The sequence below is a fragment of the Coregonus lavaretus genome (genome assembly GCF_964263955.1).
Source record: "Coregonus lavaretus genome assembly, chromosome: 1".
Taxonomy (NCBI): domain Eukaryota; kingdom Metazoa; phylum Chordata; class Actinopteri; order Salmoniformes; family Salmonidae; genus Coregonus; species Coregonus lavaretus.
Genome location: NC_139988.1, coordinates 61,852,215 through 61,880,068, shown reverse-complemented (window position 1 = coordinate 61,880,068; position 27,854 = coordinate 61,852,215). Strand labels below are relative to the sequence as shown.

General features: G+C 43.1%; 1 protein-coding gene across 2 annotated transcripts in view; it reads right to left on the bottom strand.

The window, feature by feature from the left end:
- The window catches only part of LOC311136938 (fibroblast growth factor receptor 2-like), a 107,083-nt gene that overhangs the window by 67,771 nt on the left and 11,458 nt on the right, over positions 1–27,854 (bottom strand). For both annotated transcript variants that reach the window (XM_084171262.1, XM_084171261.1), the window contains exon 3: positions 664–933. In XM_084171262.1, the coding sequence (XP_084027388.1) occupies positions 664–933 (270 nt within the window). The remainder of the gene's footprint in view (positions 1–663; positions 934–27,854) is intronic.

Here is a 27,854-nt window from a genome sequence, read left to right as displayed (position 1 = left end):
TATTGGGATTCCAATAGGAATTACACATCACTTTGCAAGCCAGCATAATGTGACTTGCAGGCCTAATGTGGTCTGTAAATCAGGAGTTTCCGACCGCTGTGTTAGGGTATAACTAAGCCCTGAAAGAAAGGCCTTATGATATACTGTATGCAATGTATTGTCATAAAAAATATGCAAATAAGAATGGTAGAACCGTTCATGGAGGGTTCTAGGAAGAACCCTTTAAAGATTAAAGGGTTCTATGAAGAACCTTTAGAGGATAAAAGGGTTCTTGGTAGAGCTCTTTGTAGAGGGTTCTATGAAGAACCATTTATAGAGACTTCTAGCTATTACAGTTTACAGAGGGTTCTATGAAGAACCCTTCATAGAGGGTTCTAGGTAGAACCCTCTGCAAAGGGTTCTACCTAGCACCAAAAAGGGTTCCCCTATGGGGACAAACCGAAGAACCCTATATGGTTCTACTTAGCACCTTTTTTTCTAAGAGTGTAGGACCTACACTATGACCAACCCTACCTTTGTCTGTCCCTGTCCTGCCCTAGCTGGCTGGTTGGCTGGCTCGTTTCTCCCAGCTCTGGCTTATTGGCTGCTCCCTGCCCTGACAGGCTGGCTGGCTGACTGGCTGGTTACCCCCTGTCCTGCCTCCTGCCTGGCTCCCTGACTCACCTGTGACGTTCACTATGAAGCAGAGCGTGTCGCTGCCCTGAGGGCCCACGGTGCTGCATGCGTACAGGCCAGAGTCCTTGGGCGAGGCGTCGCGGATCTGCAGCACCTCCCGCTCTATCAGCGTGCGGTTGTTGACCCCCAGAGAGGAACCGTCCTTAGTCCAGGTGATGGTCCCCACCTCCCCAGGCAGAGGGCAGTTGAGCTTCAGCAGTTCCCCCGGGTGCACCGAGCACACGGTGGGCTTAGAGATTTGGTATTTGGTCGGAGGCTCTGCAGAGCGAAGAAAAGGGAGGAGGAGGCCAAGGAGGGGTGTGCACAGAAAGGAGGGAAGAAAGACAGGGAGAAAGGTGGGAGAGGAAGAAACAAGCAATAGTGTAAGAAATAAAAAAATAACACCACATAACCCCATGGATGCACTTAAATCAACGTAAAGCCAAGAGGAGTGATACAGAGAGAGAGGAGGCCCAAATTGTTTAATCTTAAAACCATAAATTAGGATGACAACCCTCATTCAGCCATACCCTTTACATTATCTTTAGTGTTGGGTTGTGTTTTCATGTGTAGGGCGGCAGGTAGCTTAGTGGGTAAGATCATTGTGCCAGTAACCGAAAGGTCGCTGGTTCTAATCCCCGAGCCGACTAGGTGAAAAATCTGTCGATGTGCCCTTAAGCAAGGCACTTAACTCTAATTGCTCATGTAAGTTGCTCTGGATAAGAGCGTCTGCTAAATGGCTAAAATGTAAAGCATGCAGTTATGGCCCAAAGCAGAGGGTAGACAGTGGCACGGAGGTGGAGGCGGAGCCTGTGAGAATAACGACCAATCATTGTGCCCAGACAGATAGACAGACCCCCTCCCTTTCAGCACAAATACCAGGCAGCCAATGTGAGTACAGCAGGGAAAGACAGATACCTCCAAAATAAAAAAATATATACACTGAACAAAAATCTAAATGCAACATGTAAAGTGTTGGTCCCATGTTTCATGAGCTGAAATAAAAGATCCCAGAAATGATCCATACGCACAAAAAGCTTATTTCTCTAAAATGTTGTGCACAAATTTGTTTACATTCCTGTTAGTGAGCATTTCTCCTTTGCCAAGATAATCCATCCACCTGACAGGTGTGGCATATCAAGAAGCTGATTAAACAGCATGATCATTACACAGGTGGACAATAAAAGGCCACAAGTTTTGAGGGAGCATGCACACCATGTTAATTTCTCTATCATAAGCCTCAAATGTCATTTTAGAGAATTTGGCAGTACGTCCAACTGGCCTCGCAACCAGAGCACGTGTAACCACTCCAGCCCAGGACCTCCACATCCAGCCAATATCCAGAAACTTCGCACAGCCACTGAAGAGGAGTGGGACAACATTCCACAGGCCACAATCAACAGCCTGATCAACTCTATGCGAAGGAGATGTGTCGAGCTGCATCAGGCAAATGGTGGTCACACCAGACACTGACTGGTTTTCTGATCCACGCCCCTGCCTTTTTTTTAAGGTATCTGTGACCAACAGATGCATATCTGTATTCCCAGTCATCTGAAATCCATAGATTAGGGCCTAATGAATTTATTTAAATTGACTGATTTCCTTATATGAACTGTAACTCAGTAAAATCTTTGTAATTGTTGCATGTTGCATTTATATTTTTGTTCAGTGTATTTTTAAAATCCCCTACTCCCATCAGAAAGACAAGCCAGACAAGAAAGGGTGAAAGCTGTTTTATAGCCACCCTTTGCCTTGATGACAGCTTTGTACACTCTTGGCATTCTCTCACCTGGAATGTCACCTGGAATGCATTTCAATTAACAGGTGTGCCTTGTTAAAAGTTAATGTGTTGAATTTCTTTCCTTCTTAATGCCTTTGAGCCAATCAGTTGTGTTGTGACAAAGTAGTGAGGTATACAGAAGATAGCCCTATTTGGTAAAAGACCAAGTCCATATTATGGCAAGAACAGCTCAAATAAGCAAAGAGAAATGACAGTCCATCATTAATTTAAGACATGAAGGTCAGTCAATATGGAAAGTTTCAAGAACTTTGAAAGTTTCTCCAAGTGCAGTTGCACTATGCGCTATGATGAAACTGGCTCTCATGAGGACCACCACAGGAAAGGAAGACCCAGAATTACCTCTGCTGCAGAGGATAAGTTCATTAGAGTTACCAGCCTCAGAAATTGCAGCCCAAATAAAGTGACAGACACATCTCAACATCAACTGTTCAGAGGAGACTGTGTGAAACAGGCCTTCATGGTCGAATTGCTGCAAAGAAACCACTACTAAAGGACACCAATAATAAGAAGAGACTGGCTTGGGCCAAGAAACATGAGCAATGGACATTAGACTGGTGGAAATGAGTCCTTTGGTCTGTTCAAATTGGAGTTCAAATTGGAGATTTTTGGTTCCAACCGCCATGTCTTTGTGAGACGCGGTGTGGGTGAACGGATGATCTCTGCATGTGTATTTCCCACAGTAAAGAATGGAGGAGGAGGTGTTATGGTGTGGGGTGCTTTGCTGGTGACACTGTCTGTGATTTCAAGGCACACTTAACCAGCATGGCTACCACAGCATTCTGCAGCGATACCCCATCCCATCTGGTTTGGGCTTAGTGGGACTATCATTTGTTTTTCAACAGGACAATGACCCAACACACCTCCAGGCTGTGTAAGGGCTATTTTACCAAGAAGGAGAGTGATGGAGTGCTGCATCAGATGACTTGGCCTCCACAATCCCCCGACCTCAACCAAACTGAGATGGTTTGGGATGAGTCGGACCGCAGAGTGAAGAAAAAGCTGCCAAAAAGTGCTCAGCATATGTGTGAACTCCTTCAAGACTATTGTAAAATCATTCCAGGTGAAGCTGGCTGAGAAAATGCCAAGAGTGTGCAAAGCTGTCATCAAGGCAAAGGGTGGCTATTTGAAGAATCTCACATTTCAAATATATTTTGATTTGTTTAACACTTTTTTGGTTACTACAATATTCCATATGTGTTATTTCATAGTTTTGATGTCTTCACTATTATTCTACAATGTAGAAAATAGTAAAAATAAAGAAAAACCCTTGAATGAGTAGGTGTTTTCAAACTTTTGACCGGTAGTGTACAACCATGGTAAATCTAGTATCAAACCTCTGCCTTGATTTGACGCACTCAGTCTACAGATTTCAACACTCAGTAGAGCCCTTCATTACAACAACAAAAACTTGGTAGAGGTGCAACATTTTGGGATCGTTTATTGCAATATTATTGCAGTAATGTGTGTGTGCGTGTTTTCCATTTAAAAAAATATTGTACGTGGCTAACGTCTCTTAGACAGTCTACATTTGGCTGACTGTACAGTAATAGTTAGAGGCATAGTACAGAGGCACTCCCAACCTTTCCTGTACCTCAGCACACCTCCCTAAGTACATTCCTCCTTCATTGCCTCAGCACACCCCTCGGCAGGAAGAGAACGTTTATTCCACTCGCAGGCAGCCGGCCAGGCCAGAACGTGTGTGCAAGGCTCTAAGCACTCCCCCCAGGCACATTGCCCCACACAGGTATAGTTCCGGTACTGTGATATTTTTTTTATCTTTCCTTCACTTCGGAAATAATTAAGCCCTCCCTCTCCACCCACCACCATCACCCACTGTGTGTGGTCTGGGGAGGAGTGTGTGTGTTGATTGATGGGGGCTATATTCACCATCTTTGGTTTTTTTCCCTACATAGTTTTCCATACTACTTTAATTTCATCATTATTGACCCTTGCGTTTCCCTCCATTGTGTGGTCAAAGCCTATGGAAAGAGCTGTTGTGTTAGCCTGTTGCCTTCCACTAGGCCTGATTCAGGCCCTCAGTTAGGGAGCTAGGCCTCTCTGTCTTTCTGTCAACACAGGTGAGAGAGAAGGGGTGTACAGAAAGCCAATATACACAAAACTGAGAGGGGATGGCCATATACTATGACAGGCACCATGCATCACACATACAGAATGGGGGGTGGGGCAGGACATGGTTAAATAACTCCAAATGGTGAACACTTGGAAAGGCATGCTTAAGTGTTACTTTGAGGTGTTGTATCTCTCTTCTCTGCTGTGTGTACATCTGTCCATCTTCATCAATGCCTCTCCTCCCTCATTCCTCTCTTTCACGTCTTCCTCCTCTCCTTTTCCTCCTCCCATGACTCTGTTGACCTGACCCTGACCCCATCCCAAAACCTGTTGACACCTTCTGGATTACCAATTATTCATGGGAAGCATGGGGACCACCACACTCACACATCGAAACACACACACACTCCAAATTCACTAACCATAACCCACACAGCAGATTGTGGCCATGGGCTTTGTTACAATGCAGCATCTCAGTGGAGGGCTGAGTTGAGGGTTTGAAAACCACCTCTCTTTCACATCTTCCTCCTCTCATGACTCTGTTGACCTGACCCTGACCCCATCCCTAAACCTGTTGACACCTTCTGGATTCCCAATTATTCATGGGAAGCATGGGGACCACCACACTCACACATCGAAACACACACACACTCCAAATTCACTAACCATAACCCACACAGCAGATTGTGGCCATGGGCTTTGTTACAATGCAGCATCTCAGTGGAGGGCTGAGTTGAGGGTTTGAAAACCACCTCTTTTCAGCTCATTCTCCTCCTTCTACACCACGGGGATGTGTTCTGATATTAACTCATCTTACTCCTAGACACCTCTCTCCATTCCTACCAGTCAGCTCTCCCTCCCTTTCTCCCCATCAAAATAAAAATACAACTCATTACAAATATCTTGCTGCGTTTTGTAAACGCAGATCTAAAATGCTTCTTATTGTAATTTCTGCTCAGCATTAAACACATTTTTTGCTTCAGTTGCACTTCTCCACTCGGATGAGAATTCACGAACGGGCATTCTATCAAAAGACAATGCTCTGACTGATATGTAGCTACATCTTCTGTACTTTTCTCGGTGTAGCCAGCCTACTTTTCTCCGGTAAAATGCAAGATTAACTTTAAGAAAAACATTAGGAAATGTAGCTGGTTACATTCTTTCTATGATAAACATTAGAAATATGATGGCCATTCATCGTTTTTTGCCAAAAAATATGTGCTTTTTCATTGTCTCATTTACCTGTGTGGCTGCCAGCCAAATAGTGATGCACTTCTGTTGTCATCTGATGACAATGAAGCTATTATCTGCCAAATGTGTTGCACTAATGTATTTTCTGTGAAGGGAAACTATAGTTGCACGTCCCTGATCACTCTATTGAAGCCAAAAAAACACCAGACTTTCAATATAAAACGCGACCCCTGTCAATACACAGCTGGACTCACCTGCTCCCGCTTTCTCCCATTCTGCTATTTACAAACAAACACATGACTGGCTCAACTGCTCTGGGGAACTACGGTAAGCTTCATAATGCAAAAATAATGTGACAGGTGAAATGAATAACGCGATCATACGCACAAGTTTGACTGCCGGTATTTACTTAAAAATTAGCTAAAAATATTAACATGTATTGAAAAACATTTCAAAGTTATCCCATGGATTTTTCCAAATACCCCGGTATACGGTATATTCGGTATACCGCCCAAGCTTACTACCAGCCTACCTGTCAAGAGATGAGTCTCAGCTAAACCCTGCCTATACGAGCTGTTGACATGTTGAGGGATGACGTTGGTCTGACTCTTGCCGTTTGATAATTCCAGACGTCATTCATATTTGGACATGCACACGAACATATATTCTTTGTTCTCTCTGATATCATTTCAGCAAGCTAGCTAGCTATCAATGCATTATCTAAATTGCACAGCTATATATCAATGCATTATCTAAATTGCACAGCTATATATCAATGCATTTTCTAAATTGCACAGCTATATATCAATGTGTTATCTAAATTGCGGCCGCGAATCCGCCATAGAAATAGAAAGAATATAAGCTCAGGTAATATGGATAGCCTAACTATTGAACGCTTTGGAGCATGTATTGAAGTAATGGGCAAGTTCGTTTTGCATGGCCGGGTGCACCGGGTGGGTTGGAGATTTCTCTTTAGGATCAATAGAATGGTCGAAAATGAGCAAACTCTGCACACCGGGCCATGCAAAATGAATTTGCCTAAAACTTTAGTGGTCAAAACCATTCATCTTGGAGCGACAGGGGGAGCGGGGTTCTAAAATGCAATACTATCACGGAATTTTACCATTTATATGACACAGGTTTCTCAAAACAACGTTTGAGGATTTTACATTTTGTGGTCGTCGTCTTCAAAGTTGTTTCCGTGGGTCTCAAAAAGCTAAATTAGCATGACACGAGCTGAATTAAATGTAAAAGGCTTTGAAAATAGAAAGCTTAGTATACGCTCAGTGCTCCGTTGACATTTCACAGGAGATACGCTTGTTTTTGTGAGAAATCTTCTAAAAATAACAAGAATTTCGAATTAATATGAAAAGCGTATACTAAAATATTAAAATACTACATCATGTCTCATATACCCATCTTACCTCTATACTGTTTTATGTACTGCGGATTCGAGAAGAAAGATGACGAGTTAAATGGGAAAGTGAGCCTGTCACATAGCCAGTAGCCTTAATTCTTGCACAGAATCCAGCCTAGCTGACGCAATGCAATTTTCCAGATTTTTGACAACTTTTTATCTGGCCTCCATTGATTTAGTGACCCTAATTCTGGCCATCCTACAAGGGTAAAAACTTGAATAACTTTTGAACGGATTATGATAGAGACATGAGGGTTTGACCATAGGTTTTCTTAGAGGATTATCTACACAATGAACATATGTGTTTTTGATTGGACTCCCTATAATGATGATAGTCCATGGGCCAGAGGGACACATTTCACATATTTGGCCACTTTGGGGTGGAAAAGTCTAATGATGATTTTCATTAAGGTCCATGACTGTCGGTTATATTTTGGTATGATACCCATGTATCGGAGGTAGCTAAATGTGGGTATCACTGCATTATATGTTATGACCCCTATACGTTTAGTTGTGCTAACAGGATTGAGGGTATGAAATGTAATATTTTATTATCAGGGAACAATCTTCTCAAACTAAGGATATTTTATATGTTATTAACTTCATAAAAACAACACACATTAATGTATGAAACAATTGGAATGATAATGACATCTCTATGGGTGCACTTTGGGGGGTCAAAGGTCATATGTGAACGATCTGCTCGATTCAGACTTATGTAGCAAAATTTGAAATGCTGTTTTTTACATTGGATAAAAGTAGAGACTCAAATCAAATCAAATCAAATTTGCCACATGCCTCGAATACAACAGGTGTAGACATTACCGTAAAATGCTTACTTACAGCCCTTAATCAACAATGCATTTTTTTTTTTTATAAAAAAGTAAAATAAAACAACAACGACAAAAAAGTGTTGAGAAAAAAAGAGCAGAAGTAAAATAAAATAACAGTAGGGAGGCTATAAACAGGGGGGTACCGGTGCAGAGTCAATGTGCGGGGCACCGGCTAGTTGAGAAAGTTGAGGTATTATGTACATGTGGGTAGAGTTAAAGTGACTATGCATAAATAATTATCAGAGTAGCAGCAGCGTAAAAAGATGGGGCGGGGGTGCAAATAGTCCGGGTAGCCATGATTAGCTGTTCAGAAGTCTTATGGCTTGGGGTTAGAAGCTGTTGAGAAGCCTTTTAGACCTACACTTGGCGCTCCGGTACCGCTTGCCGTGCGGTAGCAGAGAGAACAGTCTATGACTAGGGTGGCTGGAGTCTTTGACAATTTTGAGGGCCTTCCTCTGACACCGCCTGGTATAGAGGTCCTGGATGGCAGGAAGCTAGGCCCCAGTGATGTACTGGGCCGTACGCACTACCCTCTGTACTGCCTTGCGGTCAGAGGCCGAGCAGTTGCCATACCAGGCGGTGATGCAAACAGTCAGGATGCTCTCGATGGTGCAGCTGTAGAACTTTTTGAGGATCTGAGGACCCATGCCAAATCTTTTCAGTCTCCTGAGGGGGAATAGGTTTTGTCGTGCCCTCTTCACGACTGTCTTGGTGTGTTTGGACCATGATAGTTTGTTGGTGATGTGGACCCCAAGGAACTTGAAGCTTTCAACCTGTTCCACTACAGCCCCGTCGATGAGAATGGGGGTGTGCTCAGTCCTCTTTTTTTTCCTGTAGTCCACAATCAACTCCTTTGTCTTGGTCACGTTGAGGGAGAGGTTGTTATCCTGGCACCACACGGCCAGGTCTCTGACCTCCTCCCTATAGGCTGTCTCATCGTTGTCGGTGATCAGGCCTACCACTGTTGTGTCGTCGGCAAACTTAATGAGGGTGTTTGAGTCGTGCCTGGCCATGCAGTCATGGGTGAACAGGGAGTACAGGACGGGACTGAGCACGCACCCCTGAGGGGCCCCCATGTTGAGGATCAGCGTGGCAGATGTGTTGTTACCTACCCTTACCACCTGGGGGCGGCCCGTCAGGAAGTCCAGGATCCAGTTGCAGAGGGAGGTGTTTACTCCCAGGATCCTTAGCTTAGTGATGAGCTTTGAGGGCACTATGGTGTTGAACGCTGAGCTGTAGTCAATGAATAGCATTCTCATGTAGGTGTTCCTCTTGTCCAGGTGGGAAAGGGCAGTGTGGAGTGCAATAGAGATTGCATCATCTGTGGATCTGTTGGGGCGGTATGCAAATTGGAGTGGGTCTAGGGTTTCTGGGATAATGGTGTTGATGTGAGCCATGAGCCTTTCAAAGCACTTCATGGCTACAGATGTCAGTGCTACGGGTCGGTAGTCATTTAGGGAGGTTATCTTAGTGTCCTTGGGCACGGGGACTATGGTGATCTGCTTGAAACATGTTGGTATTACAGACTCAGTCAGGGACATGTCAAAAATGTCGGTGAAGACACTTGCCAGTTGGACAGCACATGCTCGGAGTACACGTCCTGGTAATCCGTCTGGCCCTGCGGCCTTGTGAATGTTGACCTGCTTTAAAGTCTTACTCACATCGACTACGGAGAGTGTGATCACATAGTCATCCGGAACAGCTGGTGCTCTCATGCATGCTTCAGTGTTGCTTGCCTCGAAGCGAGCATAGAAGTGGTTTAGCTCGTCTGGTAGGCTTGTGCTACAGGGCAGCTCGCAGCTGTGCTTCCCTTTGTAGTCTGTAATAGTTTTCAAGCCCTGCCAAATCCGACGAGCATCAGAGCCGGTGTAGTACGATTCAATCTTAGTCCTGTATTGACTCTTTGCCTGTTTGATGGTTCGTCGGAGGGCATAGCGGGATTTCTTATAAGCGTCCGGGTTAGAGTCCCGCTCCTTGAAAGCGGCAGCTCTACCCTTTAGCTCAGTGCGGATGTTGCCTGTAATCCATGGCTTAAGGTTGGGGTATGTACGTACGGTCACTGTGGGGACGACGTCATCGATGCACTTATTGATGAAGCCAGTGACTGATGTGGTGTACTCCTCAATGCTATCTGAAGAATCCCGGAACATGTTCCAGTCTGTGCTAGCGAAACAGTCCTGTAGCTTAGCATCTGCGTCATCTGACCACTTCTTTATTAACCGAGTCACTGGTGCTTCCTGCTTTAGTTTTTGCTTATAAGCAGGAATCAGGAGGATAGAGTTATGGTCAGATTTGCCAAATGGAGGGCAAGGGAGAGCTTTGTATGCGTCTCTGTGTGTGGAGTAAAGGTGGTCTAGAGTTTTTTTCCCGCTGGTTGCACATTTAACATGCTGGTAGAAATTAGGTAGAACGGATTTAAGTTTCCCTGCATTAAAGTCCCCGGCCACTAGGAGCGCTGCCTCTGGATGAGCGTGTTCCTGTTTAGTTATGGCCTTATACAGCTCATTGAGTGCAATCTTAATGCCAGCATTGGTTTGTGGTGGTAAATAGACAGCTATGAAAAATATAGATGAAAACTCTCTTGGTAAATAGTGTAGTCTACAGCTTATCATAAGGTACTCTACCTCAGGCGAGCAAAACCTCGAAGCTTCCTTAGTATTTGATTTTGTGCACCAGCTGTTGTTTACAAATATACACAGACCGCCACCCCTTGTCTTACCGGAGTCAGCCGTTCTATCCTGCCGATGTAGCGTATAGCCCACTAGCTGTATGTTGTCCATGTCGTCGTTCAGCCTCGACTCAGTGAAACATAAGATATTACAGTTTTTAATGTCCCGTTGGTAGGATAAGCGTAATCGTAGGTCATCTAATTTATTTTCCAATGATCGAAGATTGGCTAACAGGATTGATGGAAGAGGCAGTTTACTCGCTCGCCGTCGGATCCTTACGAGGCACCCCGACCTACGTCCACGATATCTCCGTCTCTTTCTCCTGCGAATGACAGGGATTTGGGCCTTGTCGGGTGTCTGTAGGATATCCTTCGCGGCCGCCTCGTTGAAGAAAAAATATTCGTCCAGTACGAGGTGAGTAATCGCTGTCCTGATATCCAGAAGCTCTTTTTGGTTATAAGAGATGATGGCAGAAACATTATGTACAGAATAAATTACAAATAGCGCGAAAAAACACACATCATAGTACAATTGGTTAGAGCGCTGTAAAACGGCAGCCATCTACTCCGGCACCATCAGTTACCAGTCAGAGCTAGAAAATGGTTTATCATACACTACAGTTGAGGAACAATGGGAAAGTAATTCTGCTTTGAAAGTTGATAAACTTGTAACCTCACTTTTGAGAAAATGGCCCTTGAATGTTTTGGTAAACCTACTGGAGAGCTCTTCTTTGTCTACACCCATTCAGCATCGTTCACACCCTCTTTCTCTTTAAGGATTCACATGTGAGGACATGTACTAAACAACCAAAGATTTCAAGACTAAAGGCTGGTTTATCCTACGGGTGTATTCATTAATTCAATCTGGAGTGCCAGAGTGCACCCTGGGCATTCATAAACTCAGAGCGTTGTCAGATTGTCGGTTCGTAAATTCAGAGCGTTTCGCTCTCGGAGCGCTCAGAGCGCACACTGGACACTGGCTGAGGAGTAGGGTTGATCCGAGCGTTCTGAACTAACAACAGCAGTCAGGCTCCCAAGCTAACTGGCTAACATTGGCTAGCTTGCTAGCTACTTAAAGACACATGAGAGAACAGCTCACTCTGAACCTTTTACTCGCCCTAGCAGAGCTGGTTAGGCTGTTTTTATGTTATCCAGAGCATTGGTGACTGTAACTGTGCTGCTGGCAACAATTTAATTAAGCTTTTTTGCCGACGTTTACTGACACCGGCCATATTCAACGGGTGTTGAGCGTTTGTAAATTTGTCAGTTATTCTCTGCTCTGGCACACTCAGACGAGAGTGCTCTGAAATCGGAGTAGATAGACAGAGCGAATTTACCAGCTACGTCTATCGACAGTTGTCGCAGTGACATCATGAACATTCTATTGAAATGGTTACTTGCATAGTGGAGCCTTTTGTTTAGACATGTAGCTAGCTAGCTAAACAATTAACCATAATCCCAACTCATAACGTTACTACCCTGCATGTATCTGCAGGTAGCTAACCAACCAGGTTCAATGTTAGCTAGCTAACATTAGGCTATAACTAGCAATGCAAATACACGTAACGTTATCTAGCGAGCCAGCCAGCTAACATTAGCTAGCTACCTAACAGTACGCTTTAACTTGAAATGAAAACGACTTTCTGACTAAATTAGAAACGTGTAATACCTGAAAATGAAGCTAGCTAGACTATCTCTGTCACGGATGCCATGGTTGCCCTTAATTTGAAGATGTAATCCAGAGACAGGTGTTTTATACAGCATTCTGTGTGTTCTCTTTTCGACTCCCTCTGCATATTTGCAATCAAAGGCCAGAATTTACTCCATCTCCTTAGCTATCATACTCTAATTCCACCGGGCCTTCCACTGATTTCAAAACTCAGTCTTCCAGAAAGTGGAGAGCAACACTTTGATACCTTAAAAAAAAAAGCCCCATTAGAAAGGATTACCTACAAATACTGACCAGATCATATTATAGACAGAAGCGTGCTACATGGCAGACCAATCCGAACTCATCTCTCGGCATGTCCAGCCCATCCATTATTTCAGCCAATCATGGCTAACGGGAAGGTTCCTGTCTTTTTCCATGGCTAAACCAACTAGGCTCGTAATTTAACAATTGTATTCGTATTTACAGATGGCTTGCAAGTTTGTTATTAAGGCACATGAAAGTTCACATGTTCCAGAAGGCATTTCTGCCATAAAACGCATTTTGATTTTTTAAAAAAGGTTTACGTTCAAATGGCTCTCCTGTGAGGTAGTGACGCCTAGTTCCCTGAAACGAGTCACATATGTACGCATTTTGGGGTATCTCAAGCCAGAATGGACAATATTGGGATGTGCTCTATTACCATATGGTACCCTAGATGATAACTACACCAAATTTCACACAGAACAAGGAGATCCATTGGGGAAGTTTTTTAGATATATACAGTCATCATAGATGTTGTCGATAATCAGTCCCAGCAGCCTATTTTCATTCAAGATGGTGGCCATTCATTTAAATGGGAAGGAACTGCATTGATTGAGCATGGCCATAACTGAATAAAGAATTGGTGTAATAAGACCAATAATGGCTTAAATTGTGTGTTGCAAGTATGTCAGTTATATGTTTTTAGCTAAATATGACCAGAATAGTTGTAAAAAATATGCCCCAGAAAGGTTTTGTAGCTGTTTCAAATATATTACATAAAAACATTTTTGCAATTGTTCTAGAAGCATTCACTGATGTTTATTTATTTAAATTATATGCAATATGATTCTATAAATTGTATTGACATCAAGAAATGTGACGTGAAACCTGCCCAGTACATTGCACCCTTATATGAAATCCCATAGTAATACATTACGTCTAGCAAAGAGGCACAAATAACGAATTTCCTGAAAACGCCTTTATAATAAATGCACCATACTTTACATAAAGCTAGGAAAAGTCTAAACAATGATGCTTAGCTATTGCTGATTTAAGCATAGGGTACACATTTCCCAATCTGGCCGCCAACCAGCTCCATTGCTTTTGACTGGATTGATCTGACATTGCCACAACTCTTTCAATAATAGGTGGAATATGCCTAATGATAATTAAAACATTATTAAAGTTATGCAGATAACACAACCAACTTAGCCAGATTTGCTAAATATATAATATTTGTCAAATATTAGCAAAATTATTCCAAAATGTTTTTGGTCAGTTTTGCATCCCTCATTTCTATTGTTTATTTTCAAACAATGAAAAATGGATCTATACTATTCCTAAAAGGATCTTTCACAATTGCTAAAAGGCTGGATCACCAATTGCATAATTTCAATTACATTTGTCAACCAGCCATTGAACTAATGGCTACAAAATGATTAGGTAACATGTTTCATTAAATCACTTGTAAGGTTAGAGAGTAGGGCTGTTGTGGTGACCGTATTACCACCACACCGGCAGTCATGATTAATTGAGTCACGGTAATCTCCTCTTATGCACTCTGGACATGCATTGGTAGTACCCAACTCACTAACGACCACCAGGTCGCTAATGGCCTGGTACTCAGGGCTCTATTGTCCTTCTAAACACTCTGATATCAATGCAAATGCATTTGAAAATCACATCAAACACATCATCAAAACAGTATTGCGCTTTTAAAACTCACCTCACTGTGATTGATACATTTGAAGAAAGAAGTTCAACAACAGGTTGAAACTGAGTGGAAAACATGGTCATTGTGGATGTTGTTTCAAAGCCTAACTCAACGAAATGGACAGAGCTTTCTGAGGTGGTTATTAATTCAAAACACCCATATGCATATTAGAGCTTATGCATACACATCAGCTTATATATGAGCCTAAGCCTGAAAAAAAGCCTGAATTTAAATAATGATTGTGTGGTTATACAAGACATAGCCTACTGTATATTACACATAGCTGAAAAACATTTTAAAAACTGATTTAAGATATTTTTGATACATAATTGGTCTATTCTATACTCCAAAATTAAACAAATTCTAGTAATCGCCTTTACATTTTCGTCATTTAGCAGACGCTCTTATCCAGAGCGACTTACAGTTAGTGAATACATATTTTTTTATACTGGCCCCCCGTGGGAATCGAACCCACAACCCTGGCATTGCAAACGCCATGCTCTATCAACTGAGCTACATCCCTGCCGGCCATTCCCTCCCCTACCCTGGACGACGCTGGGCCAATTGTGCGCCGCCCATGAGTCTCCCGGTCGCGGCCGGCTGCGACAGAGCCTGGATTCGAACCAGGATCTCTAGTGGCACAGTTAGCACTGCGATGCAGTGCCTTAGACCACTGCGCCACTCAGGAGTCCTTTGAATGTGGATTGTATTATTATGCATAGTGGATGGACTGGTTACCTTACACTATTCTCCAAAAGTTATATCCATGAGTCTGGGAGAGAACGTATAGGCCTAGGCGATGCTGTTGGTTCATTGATTGGGCAGGACGGCTTACAGAGTTAGCCCACAATTACAATGCCTTGCAAAAGTATTCATCCACCTTGGCGTTTTTTCCTATTTTGTTGCTTTACAACCTGTAATTTAAATGGATTTTTATTTGGATTTCATGTATTGGACATACACAAAATAGTACAAATTGGTGAAGTGAAATGAAAAAAATAACTTGTTTCAAAAAATTTGAACAAATAAATAACGGAAAAGTGGTGCGTGCATATGTATTCACCCCCTTTGCTATGAAGCCCCTAAATAAGATCTGGTGCAACCAATTACCGTCAGAAGTCACATAATTAGTTAAATAAAGTCCACACAATCTGTCACATGATCTCAGTATATATACACCTGTTCTGAAAGACCCCAGAGTCTGCAACACCACTAAGCAAGGGGCACCATGAAGACCAAGGGGCACCATGAAGACCAAGGAGCTCTCCAAACAGGTCAGGGACAAAGTTGTGGAGAAGTACAGATCAGGCTTGGATTATTAAAAAACATCAGAAACATTGAACATCCCACGGAGCACCATTAAATCCATAATTAAAAAATTGAAAGAATATGGCACCACAACAAACCTGCCAAGAGAGGGCCGCCCACCAAAACTCACGGACCAGGCTGGGAGGGCATTAATCAGAGAGGCAACAAAGAGACCAAAGATAACCCTAAAGGAGCTGCAAAGCTCCACAGCGGAGATTGGGGTATCTGTCCATAGGACCACTTTAAGCCGTCCACTCCACAGAGCTGGGCTTTACGGAAGAGTGGCCAGAAAAAAGCCATTGCTTAAAGAAAAAAATAAGCAAACACGTTTGGTGTTCGCCAAAAGGCATGTGGGAGACTCCCCAAACATATGGAAGAATGTACTCTGGTCAGACGAGACTAAAATTGAGTTTTTTGGCCATCAAGGAAAACGCTATGTCTGGCGCAAACCCAACACCTCTCATCACCCCGAGAACACCATCCCCACAGTGAAGCATGGTGGTGGCAGCATCATGCTGTGGGGATGTTTTTCATCGGCAGGGACTGGGAAACTGGGCAGAATTGAAGGAATGATGGATGGCGCTAAATACAGGGAAACTCTTGAGGGAAACCTGTTTCAGTCTTCCAGAGATTTGAGACTGGGACGGAGGTTCACCTTCCAGCAGGACAATGACCCTAAGCATACTGCTAAAGCAATACTCGAGTGGTTTAAGGGGAAACATTTAAATGTCTTGGAATGGCCTAGTCAAAGCCCAGACCTCAATCCAATTGAGAATCTGTGGTATGACTTAAAGATTGCTGTACACCAGCGGAACCCATCCAACTTGAAGGAGCTGGAGCAGTTTTGCCTTGAAGAATGGGCAAAAATCCCAGCGGCTAGATGTGCCAAGCTCATAGAGACATACCCCAAGAGACTTGCAGCTGTATATGCTGCAAAAGGTGGCTCTACAAAGTATTGACTTTGGGGGGGATGAATAGTTATGCACGCTCAAGTTTTCTGTTTTTTTGTCTTATTTCTTGTTTGTTTCACAAGAAAAAATATTTTGTATCTTCAAAGTGGTAGGCATGTTGTGTAAATGAAATGATACAAACCCCCAAAAAATCCATTTTAATTCCAGGTTGTAAGGCAACAAAATAGGAAAAATGCCAAGGGGGGGGGGGGTGAATACTTTCGCAAGCCACTGTATAGTTTAGATTTTGTATAGCCTAGTAATAGGGCATTTTTTATATTTTCATAATGAATAGGCTTTAGCTACAGAATATCTCACCACTGTGCGTTTCCATCTCCTTCTCTCTCTCTCTCTCGTTCATTATTTTCTCAAGCACGCAAAGAGGGGCTGTCAACAGTTTAATTAAATATGTTTAGTTGTGAAAACATGTTCCTATTGATGTTCCCAAACAGATTTCACTTGGTTTCCCAAATTAAGCACTGCGTAGCTGCAGGAACAGGGTTGGAGAGCGAGAGGCTGCATGCTCCTCAAACAGTGGTTGACGCATGGAATTGAAATAAACCAACCGGCTTGAAAGCGGCCTCCATTCGCTATACGGGTGCATACAGATGACATTTATTTTTTCCCATGCCCCTATTCCTGCCCATTTGATAATGGGCCATTCTAAATTGAAACTAATTTTACATATTAGTAAAGACCATATTAAATTGTGAATAGTCTGATGGGTGAAAATATGATCACTTGATGAGTAGGCAAGGAACTGGAGTGCAAGCTTTTTCATCAATAGCCTATAGTCGCATCATGCAGCCCATATATGTTTTGATTTCTAAAACATTCTAAGGTATGTATAATTCACAACTAAATAACTCTAAATCTAGCATATAGGACCTGTTTCAAATGATAATTTTTACGCTCAACATAGCCACTTCACATGCTCAGGAATGGGAAAAATATCCTTTCTATTTTATTCAACTAAGTTCAATTATATTCTTCTTACTATAAAATTACATAATATAAAATAATGGCACGGTACTTATAAGCATATCTTCTTTGCTAAATTAAAACAAGCCTACAACCTATGGCATGGCGCATAGCCAGATAACATACAGTAGGCCAACTCATATTCTGTTCTTCTGAAATACATTTTCTTCATATCATAAGGTTTCTTTAGATCTGCCTAAAATAAATAATGGATTTATTGTGATGGTGTATATTAAATATTATTATACTTTTTTTTAATGTAGATGTTCCAAAGGCGTGTGCATCACCAGCTTGTATGCGGCTTGTATGTTTGGAGACCTGGAGATGCTAAACGTGTTTATGTTAATGATAAATTACCGTGAGACCGGCAGTCATTTGCATGACAATAACCGGCTGACAATTTCATGACTGCCACAGCCCTATTACAGAGCATAATTTTAAGATCATGATGGTCAGGGACAGAAGAGATTATTATAATCACCAATGTTCCTTTTTAGTGATAACTTGTGTTTACCTAAATCTTTGTGTTAACTTGCTGGGACAATTCAACAAATGACAGAGCACACCTTTCATTTTAGCATCCTGAGTATTGCTATACAACAGATTACTACATGTGGCAACTATAAAACCAATATGCTACCAGATCTGGATCTCTTGGACTTCTATTATTTCCCAGTATAACCAATTTCCCTAAAACAAATATGTAATTCTGCGATTTGTAATATTGTTGTTTCAATTATGAAATCGTTAGATCTGATGGCAAAAATGTACCAAATCCCATGGTTTTTAAGATGAGATCCACCCAATACAATGTCCCATTGTTGTTCCACAGTCAATTTCTTTATGAGCATGTGAACATTCTATTGAATAGACTCCCATACAACAAGATATATAAAGGTGTGAAAAACATAGAAAGCTACTTTATGGGAGAAGGTATCACATATCAATTTGATCAGGGGCTTGCGGGGAACAATATATTACCATCAAACCTTTGCCACCCCAAAGTGGCCAAACTTTTGGTCTGGCCCATGGACTGACTACAAGGATAAGTGTGATGTCGGAGAACAACAATAGAATGTTCATGATCTAATGCATGTCAAAGACAGTAAGATGAAAGGCGACGTTCATACTGAGAATTTGGTGGGACTTTTAAACACAGAGCCGCAGTCATGACTAGGTCGGTTGACGGAAATAAAAGTACAGGCTTTGTCGCCGGCAATACATTTCAGATATAAACAAAAGTCTGCAAAAAGTTGGAATGCTAAAGTTGGCTGGTTTTCGTCTCTGTTTGAAATGGATATCTCTCTCTCTCTCTCTCTCAATTCAATTCAACTCAATTCAACTCTCTCCCTCAGTGACAGTTATTATCAGCGTGGCTATCACTCCGCTCCTTTCTTCATTCACACCATCCTGGCAAGAGACTGCAACTAATTCTCACACCAGAACACACTCGTCTATCTATCTGTCTATCTTTCTCACTCCATCTGTCCTACTGTCTGTCATATCTGTGAGCAGACTAAGCACCAACAGTAACAGTATCCAAGGAGCATGAGTTGCGTGTGATTTTCAAAAGTGTGATAATAAAAACAGGCACTGCTGTAAACTAGCTATGTCACGACTTCCGTCGAGGCTGCCTCCCCTCCTTGTTCGGGCAGGCTTCGGCGTTCTTCGTCACCGGCTTACTAGCCACTGCCGCTCCATATATCATCATTCCATTTGTCTTGTCTTGTCAATTACACACACCTGGTTCTTATCCCCTCATTAGTCTGTGTATAAGTGTTCCCTCTGCCCCCCTTGTCCTTGTGGGTGATTGTTATTTGTGAGAGTAGTGTAGCTCGGTGGAGCTACTCTCCCTTTTGTATTGCCGGGGTAGATATTTCCCCTATGCCTGTATATTGTTGGAGTATCCCGTACTGTGTATTGCCAGGGTAGATAGTTTCCCCTGTGCCTGTTTTCGTGTGTCGCTATCCAGCACATTTGTGTACGACGGAATAAACTCTGTATTCAGTGATTTACCCTCCTGCGCCTGACTCCTTCTATCACACTCATCACAAGCTAGGAGTGAAGAGAGAGGTGTGTGGGATGACTGAAAGTGGGAGGACTGGATGGGAGGACTGAAAGTCATAATAAACAAGTGTACACACACACACACACATGCATAAGCACGCACACACGCACACAAACACTGTGACACACACACCTCACAAACTATAATATAGGATGCATACTCGCCCCTTTTTCCATGTCCACTCTCTGGACTATTCTTGTTTCCCTCTCTCTATTCTAATTCTCCATTCTTTCCTTTCAAATTCAAATTGCATCAAGCTTTATTGTCATGACAATGCAGTGCTCTGCCAACTGCCTTCCGGTGGCGTCCATGGCAACGGCCCTCCGGCCGAGCATTCGGTTCCCGCCAGGCACACACACACATTCCACCACCAACCCTCATGGGACCCTGGGTTCAACCCTTATGACCTCAAAGCAGAGCAGAACTGTCCTGGGCAAGCATCCACCCCCACTCCCTCCAGCCACCAACAACCCACCCTACTCTGGAGTTCAGTTCTGCCCCAGTCTTGCCTAGACTGATCCCAGATCTGTTTGAGCTGTCTTGCCAATGACCATAGGCAAGACAGTGGTCTACTTGTGGCATCACTTGGCACAGGCACTAACTCAGTTATCACCTTCTTATCAGACAGGTAGTGGAGGAGTGACAACAAGGCATTTTTTGCTGCATCGGCCAAGGCAAACAACAGTCCATATAACGCTAATACACTTCAACAGTAACTAGGCCTAATGGCAGGCAAGCAGGGGCCTATAAAAGTCAATTGTATAGAAGAGGCTATCAGGCTAACTGCCTGCCACACTGACAGCAGGACTCAGGACAGTTTGTATAGTTTGTTAGTGGGAGAGTTTAGCTTCACAGCCACTGACATATACACACAAAAACACAGAGACATGCACGCACGTACACACACACACACACAAACACAACACACACACACACAGAGACATGCAGGCACATGCACACTCACACACAGTAAGCAAGCTCACACAGTAAGCACGCTCACAGATTCACACAAACACAGAACACGTCATTAACAGACTGGAGGCAGGCAGGCTGACACTTTTACAACCTGGATCCCACTGTTGTTAATATATATCACTAGGTTTGAGTCCTATGACCACTATCTCTTCTCAACCACCCACTTACATGCAATAAAATCGGGTTCTTCTTATTCAAATTGAACGGGCCATCACTATTTATTTTTTATTTTATTTAACCTTTATTTAACCAGGTAAGCCAGTTGAGAACAAGTTCTCATTTACAACTGCGACCTGGCCTAGATAAAGCAAAGCAGTGCGATAAAAACAACAACAACATAGTTACGTATTGAATAAACAAAACATACAGTCAATAACACAATAGAAAATCTATATACAGTGTGTGCAAATGCAGTAAGTTATGGAGATAAGGCAATTAATAGGCCATAGTGCAAAATAATTACAATTTAGTTTTAACAATGGAGTGATAGTTGTGCAGAAGATGATGTGCAAATAGAGATACTGGGGTGCAAATGAGCAAAATAAATATTTTTTACATTTTTTGTCATTTAGCAGACGCTCTTATCCAGAGCGACTTACAGCTAGTGAGTGCATACATTTTTCATACTGGCCCCCCGTGGGAATCGAACCCACAACCCAGGCGTTGCAAGCGCCATGCTCTACCAACTGAGCTACAGGAGGCCCCTGTAAATAACAATATGGGGATGAGGTAAGTTGGGTGGGCTAATTACAGATGGGCTGGGTACAGGTGCAGTGATCGGTAAGCTGCTCTGACAACTGATGCTTAAAGTTAGTGAGGGAGATAAGTGTCTCCAGCTTCAGAGATTTTTGCAGTTCGTTCCAGTCATTTGCAGCAGAAAACTGGAAGGAATGGCGGCCAAAGGAGGTGTTGGCTTTGGGGATGACCAGTGAGATATACCTGCTGGAATGCATACTACGGGTGGGTGTTGCTATGGTGACCAATGAGCTAAGATAACGTGGGGATTTGCCTAGAAGTGATTTATAGATGACCTGGAGCCAGTGGGTTTGGCGACGACAGCGTACAGGTCACAATAGTGGGTAGTATATGGGGCTTTGGTGACAAAATGGATGGCACTGTGATAGACTACATCCAATTTGCTGAGTAGAGTGTTGGAAGCTATTTCGTAAATGACATCGCCGAAGTCAAGGATCGGTAGGATAGTCAGTTTTACGAGGGCATGTTTAGCAGCATGAGTGAAGGAGGCTTTGTTGCGAAATAGGAAGCTGATTCTAGATTTAACTTTGGATTGGAGATGCTTAATGTGAGTCTGGAAGGAGAGTTTACAGTCTAACCAGACACCTAGGTATTTGTAGTTGTCCACATACTCTAGGTCAGACCCGTCGAGAGTGGTGATTCTAGTCGGGTGGGCGGGTGCCAGCAGCGTTCGATTGAAAAGCATGCATTTAGTTTTACTAGTGTTTAAGAGCAGTTGGAGGCTACTGAAGGATTGTTGTATGGCATTGAAGCTCGTTTGGAGGTTTGTTAACACAGTGTCCAATGAAGGGCCAGATGTATACAAAATGGTGTCGTCTGCGTAGAGGTGGATCTGAGAGTCACCAGCAGCAAGAGCGACATCATTGATATACACGGAGAAAAGTGTCGGCCCAAGAATTGAACCCTGTGGCACCCCCATAGAGACTGCCATAGGTCCAGACAACAGGCCCTCCGATTTGACACACTGAACTCTATCTGAGAAGTAGTTGGTGAACCAGGCGAGGCAGTCATTTGAGAAACCAAGGCTATTTAGTCTGCTATATTTAGGCTACATTACTCGACCGTCGCCTCTCCCGAGCCCATTGGGGAGTTGCAGCAATGAGACAAGATTGTAATTGGATCGCAATTGGATATCACGAAATTGGGGAGAAAAAGGGGGTAATTTTTTTTACAAATAAAATAAGAAATATGGTAAGACTTAAATGGTTGTCTAGCAATGATCAACAATCAATTTGACAGAGCTTGAAGATTTTTTTAAATAATAATGTGCAAATATCGTACAATCGAGGTGTGCAAAGCTCTTAGAGGCTTACCTAGAAAGACTCACACCTGTAATTGCTGCCAAAGGTGATTATAACATGTATTGACTCAGGGGTGTGAATACTTATGCAAATTAGATATTTCTGTATGTTGTGTAGATAGTTAGAAAAAATCTATTTAATCCATTTTGAATTCAGGCTGTAACACAACAAAATGTGGATTAAGTCAAGGGGTATGAATACATTCTGAAGGCACTGTATCTGCACATATGTGACGTAGTACGCAATTCTCGGGGAACACTTTTGGCTCGTGAGTGCTACTTTCAGAACTACTGGCAAAAAAGTATACAAAAGTACAGAAGAATCTCTTTAATGTTTAACTATTTTTTTTCTCTGAAAAATATATTATTTTATCAATTAAATAATGTTGCATATTGCATTTACAACACAACAGTACAACAACAAATCAAAATACCCCAAAAATAACTTGAAACATATGTTTTAAATGCAATGTATTTTTATTACTATTCTAAAGACATTAAATTATAAACAAACAATGGAAGTCTTCAAAGGTGGCAGTCTCCATGTGATCTCATTTGGAGATTTAATATCTGCAGCTTTTATTCAATATCACTTGGTTTAAGAAGTAGTCCTCAGTCTTATTTGACGCAAACCTCAGTGAGCCAAGACTGTGTGTAGCAGGGCTTCTCGGTTGCCTCGTAGTTGGATGCCTCAGTGGTGGCTGGTTCCCTTTTCTTCAACCTGGCAGTGGCAATAGCATCAGATCGCCTTCTAGCCTCCTTGGAGATTCTCACAGCCTCATAGAGAACCACTATTACGATGAAGCTATAGAAAACGGGCCCCAAAATCAGGTTCACCTTCACAAGTGGCTCGGAGTAAGAAGGGTCAGTCAATATGTTGACTCTGGGTTTGATCTTCAGGGTGCTCTTCAGCAATGACTTAAAATTGGTCTCTTTTGTAGCATCAGGGTTGTTCTGAACAGAGTGGTCCTTCACTGGCATCAACGGCTTGTGCTCTGGAACATAATTCAGGGGCAGGGACTCATCAAAGTCCGGGTGGTCTATGACATTTTTTGAGGAATATCCTTTTGTCAACTGGCCCACGTTACCTGGAGAAGAATCGTCTTTCACCCGTAAACTCGCAAGTTGTTCCAGCAATGACTTAAAATTGGTCTCTTTTGTAGCATCAGGGTTGTTCTGAACAGAGTGGTCCTTCACTGGCATCAATGGCTTGTGCTCTGGAACATAATTCAGGGGCAGGGACTCATCAAAGTCCGGGTGGTCTATGACATTTTTTGAGGAATATCCTTTTGTCAACTGGCCCACGTTACCTGGAGAAGAATCGTCTTTCACCCGTAAACTCGCAAGTTGTTCCAGCAATGACTTAAAATTGGTCTCTTTTGTAGCATCAGGGTTGTTCTGAACAGAGTGATCCTTCACTGGCATCAATGGCTTGTGCTCTGGAACATAATTCAGGGGCAGGGACTCATCAAAGTCCGGGTGGTCTATGACATTTTTTGAGGAATATCCTTTTGTCAACTGGCCCACGTTACCTGGAGAAGAATCGTCTTTCACCCGTAAACTCGCAAGTTGTTCCAGCAATGACTTAAAATTGGTCTCTTTTGTAGCATCAGGGTTGTTCAGAATAGGGTGGTCCTTCACTGGCATCAAAGTCTTGTGCTCTGAAGACACCAACACATTTGCAGCAACAAACGATAGGAGACAGAAAATAACAGCCAACAATAACATCTTCATGTTGCACAGCCCACCCTTCTGGGAGAGCTGTGCCATTTTGATAAAAGAAATCGTCTTTCAAAAGTAGGCAGTACAAATTACAAGTCAAACTACTAGTTGGCTAGCTGTGCTTTGTAAAAGTGAATTGGGTTTACTGTTCACTGTCAAACATACACAAGATATGGACCCAACATGATGTAATAGAAGAATCGATTATGACATCACAACTACCAGAATGTTGATAGTGGGACTGTCATGAAACATAATATTATATGGACCCAGTATGTTACAAGAGTTCTAGAATGTTGACAGTGGACAATCAACAACTCTGTAACCTGCTCTTCATTGTATTCATTAATTCATTATAATTAATTAATTCATTTATTTCTATGGATACATTTGGCAATATGTTTGATGCGCAGTCCCTGTCCCTTAACTGGGGCGGGTCTCACGTCCGACATGCTTTTTCAGACAACTTTGGCAAACGCCCCCGTGACCTACAGCTCCTCATATACTACCAGGTCATGGTAGTATCTACACTGGTGCTGGTGCTTGCGATGACCTAGCTCATTATGAGCTTTCTGACCCGGGGAGTGAGACACTTTTGGGCCTTGCTAGTGGCCCGCACCGCCCCCCTCAGGGAGAGGTTCTGCAGGCTTCTCTACCGCCTCACCGGCCGAAAGAGGAGAGGGAAAATGATGTGGGCTCCACAACTGTTTAGCAAAAAAATAAAATAATAATAATTGAGTTAATAAAGCCGCATACAAACATGGTCTCTTTTTTGCTTTCTTGAGTAAGGCAGCTCCAAACTGCAGGTGTTTCAGCCTAGCTCAGTGCTTTCTGTGGTGGTGGGGCAGCCAACGGAAAATATGGAGCGTAGGGGTTGGTAATGTCTTCTAGTTGCGCCTTGATTGGCTCAGTGTTCTGTCACTCATGGGGACACTACGTCACCGCAAACTCTACGGAGAGAGCTCGAAAATTCAAGCCCCAAGGATCGGTAGGATAGTCAGTTTTACGAGGGCATGTTTAGCAGCATGAGTGAAGGAGGCTTTGTTGCGAAATAGGAAGCTGATTCTAGATTTAACTTTGGATTGGAGATGCTTAATGTGAGTCTGGAAGGAGAGTTTACAGTCTAACCAGACACCTAGGTATTTGTAGTTGTCCACATATTCTAAGTCAGACCCGTCGAGAGTAGTGATTCTAGTCGGCGGGCGGGTGCAAGCAGCGTTCGATTGAAGAGCATGCATTTAGTTTTACTAGCGTTTAAGAGCAGTTGGAGGCCACGGAAGGAGTGTTGTATGGCATTGAAGCTCGTATGGAGGTTTGTTAACACAGTGTCCAATGAAGGGCCAGATGTATACAAAATGGTGTTGTCTGCGTAGAGGTGGATCTGAGTCACCAGCAGCAAGAGTGACATCATTGATATACACAGAGAATAGTCGGCCAAAGAATTGAACCCTGTGGCACCCCCATAGAGACTGCCAGAGGTCCAGACAACAGGCCCTCCGATTTGACACATTGAACTCTATCTGAGAAGTAGTTGGTGAACCAGGCGAGGCAGTCATTTGAGAAACCAAGGCTATTTAGTCTGTCAATAAGAATTAAGTGATTGACAGAGTCAAAAGCCTTGGCCAGGTCGATGAAGACGGCTGCACAGTACTGTCTTTTATCGATCGCGGTTATTATATTGTTTAGGACCTTGAGCATGGCTGAGGTGCACCCTTGACCAGCCCGGAAACCAGATTGCATAGCGGAGAAGGTATGGTGGGATTCAAAATGATCGGTGATCTGTTTGTTAACTTGGCTTTCAAATACTTTCGAAAGGCAGGGCAGGATGGATAAATGTCTGTAACAGTTTGGATCTAGAGTGTCACCCCCTTTGAAGAGGGGGATGACCGCGGCATCTTTCCAATCTCTGGGGATCTCAGACGATACGAAAGAGAGGTTGAACAGGCTAGTAATAGGGGTTGCGACAATATCGGCAGCTAATTTTAGAAAGAAAGGGTCTAGATTGTCTAGCCCAGCTGATTTGTAGGGGTCCAGATTTAGCAGCTCTTTCAGGACATCAGCTATCTGAATTTGGGTGAAGGAGAAGCGGGGGGGACATGGGCAAGTTGCAGCGGAGGGTGCAGAGCTGGTGGCCGGGGTAGGGGTAGCCAGGTGGAAAGCATGGCCAGCCGTAGCAAAATGCTTTTTGAAATTCTCGATAATCGTAGATTTATCGGTGGTGAGAGTGTGCAGTGGGTAGCTGGGAGGAGGTGCTCTTATTCTCCATGGACTTTACAGTGTCCCAAAACGTTTTGGAGTTAGTGCTACAGGATGCAAATTTATGTTTGAAAAAGCTAGCCTTTGCTTTCCTAACTGATTGTGTATATTGGTTCCTGACTTCCCTGAAAAGTTGCATATCGCGGGGGCTGTTTGATGCTAATTCAGTACACCACAGGATGTTTTTGTGCTGGTCAAGGGCAGTCAAGTCTGGGGTGAACCAGGAGCTATATCTGTTCTTAGTTCTGCATTTTTTGAATGGGGCATGCTTATTTAAGATGGAGAGGAAAGCACTTTTGAAGAACCTCCAGGCATCCTCTACTGACGGAATGAGGTCAATATCCATCCAGGATACCCGGGCCAGGTCAATTAGAAAGGCCTGCTCGCTGAAGTGTTTTAGGGTGGTCGTTAGACCGCGGACCCATTCCGGACGCAGGCAATGAGGCAGTGATCGCTGAGATCCTGGTTGAAGACGGCGGAGGTGTATTTAGAGGGTAAATTAGTCAGGAAGATATCTATGAGGGTGCCCCAGTTTACGGATTTAGGTTTGTACCTGGTAGGTTCCTTGATCATTTGTGTGAGATTGAGGGCATCTAGTTTAGATTGTAGGATTGCCGGGGTGTTAAGCATATCCCAGTTTAGGTCACCAAGCAGTACGAACTCTGAGGATAGATGGGGGGCAAGCAATTCACATATGGTGTCCAGGGCACAACTGGAGGCTGAGGGGGGTCTGTAGCAAGTGGCAACAGTGAGAGACTTATTTCTGGAAAGGTGGATTTTTAGAAGTTGGAGCTCAAACTGTTTGGGCACAGACCTGGATAGTATGATAGAGCTCTGCAGGCTATCTCTACAGTAGATTGCAACTCTGCCCCCTTTGGCAGTTCTATCTAGACGGAAAATGTTGTAGTTCGGGGTGGAAATGTCTGAATTTTTGGTGGCCTTCCTAAGCCAAGATTCAGACACTGCTAGAACATCAGGGTTGGCAGAGTGTGCTAACGCAGTGAATAACTCAAACTTGGGGACTTTATCATATTCTGAATAACTGAACATTGATTTTAGAGAGGAGTAGCAGTCTTCTACTACTCCAAACTACTGTAGTTAGGAGAATGAGTGTAGCAGTGTATCAGAATGTTCCTCCCTGCTATACTAGCCTTACAGGTTGGAGTCCTACAGTATATCACTAGCTGACAGGTCATTTTGCTATCATAATGAGTAGCAATCAATCAAAACTAATTTTCATGACAATAGGTTGACATGTCCATGCATATTTACATTGAT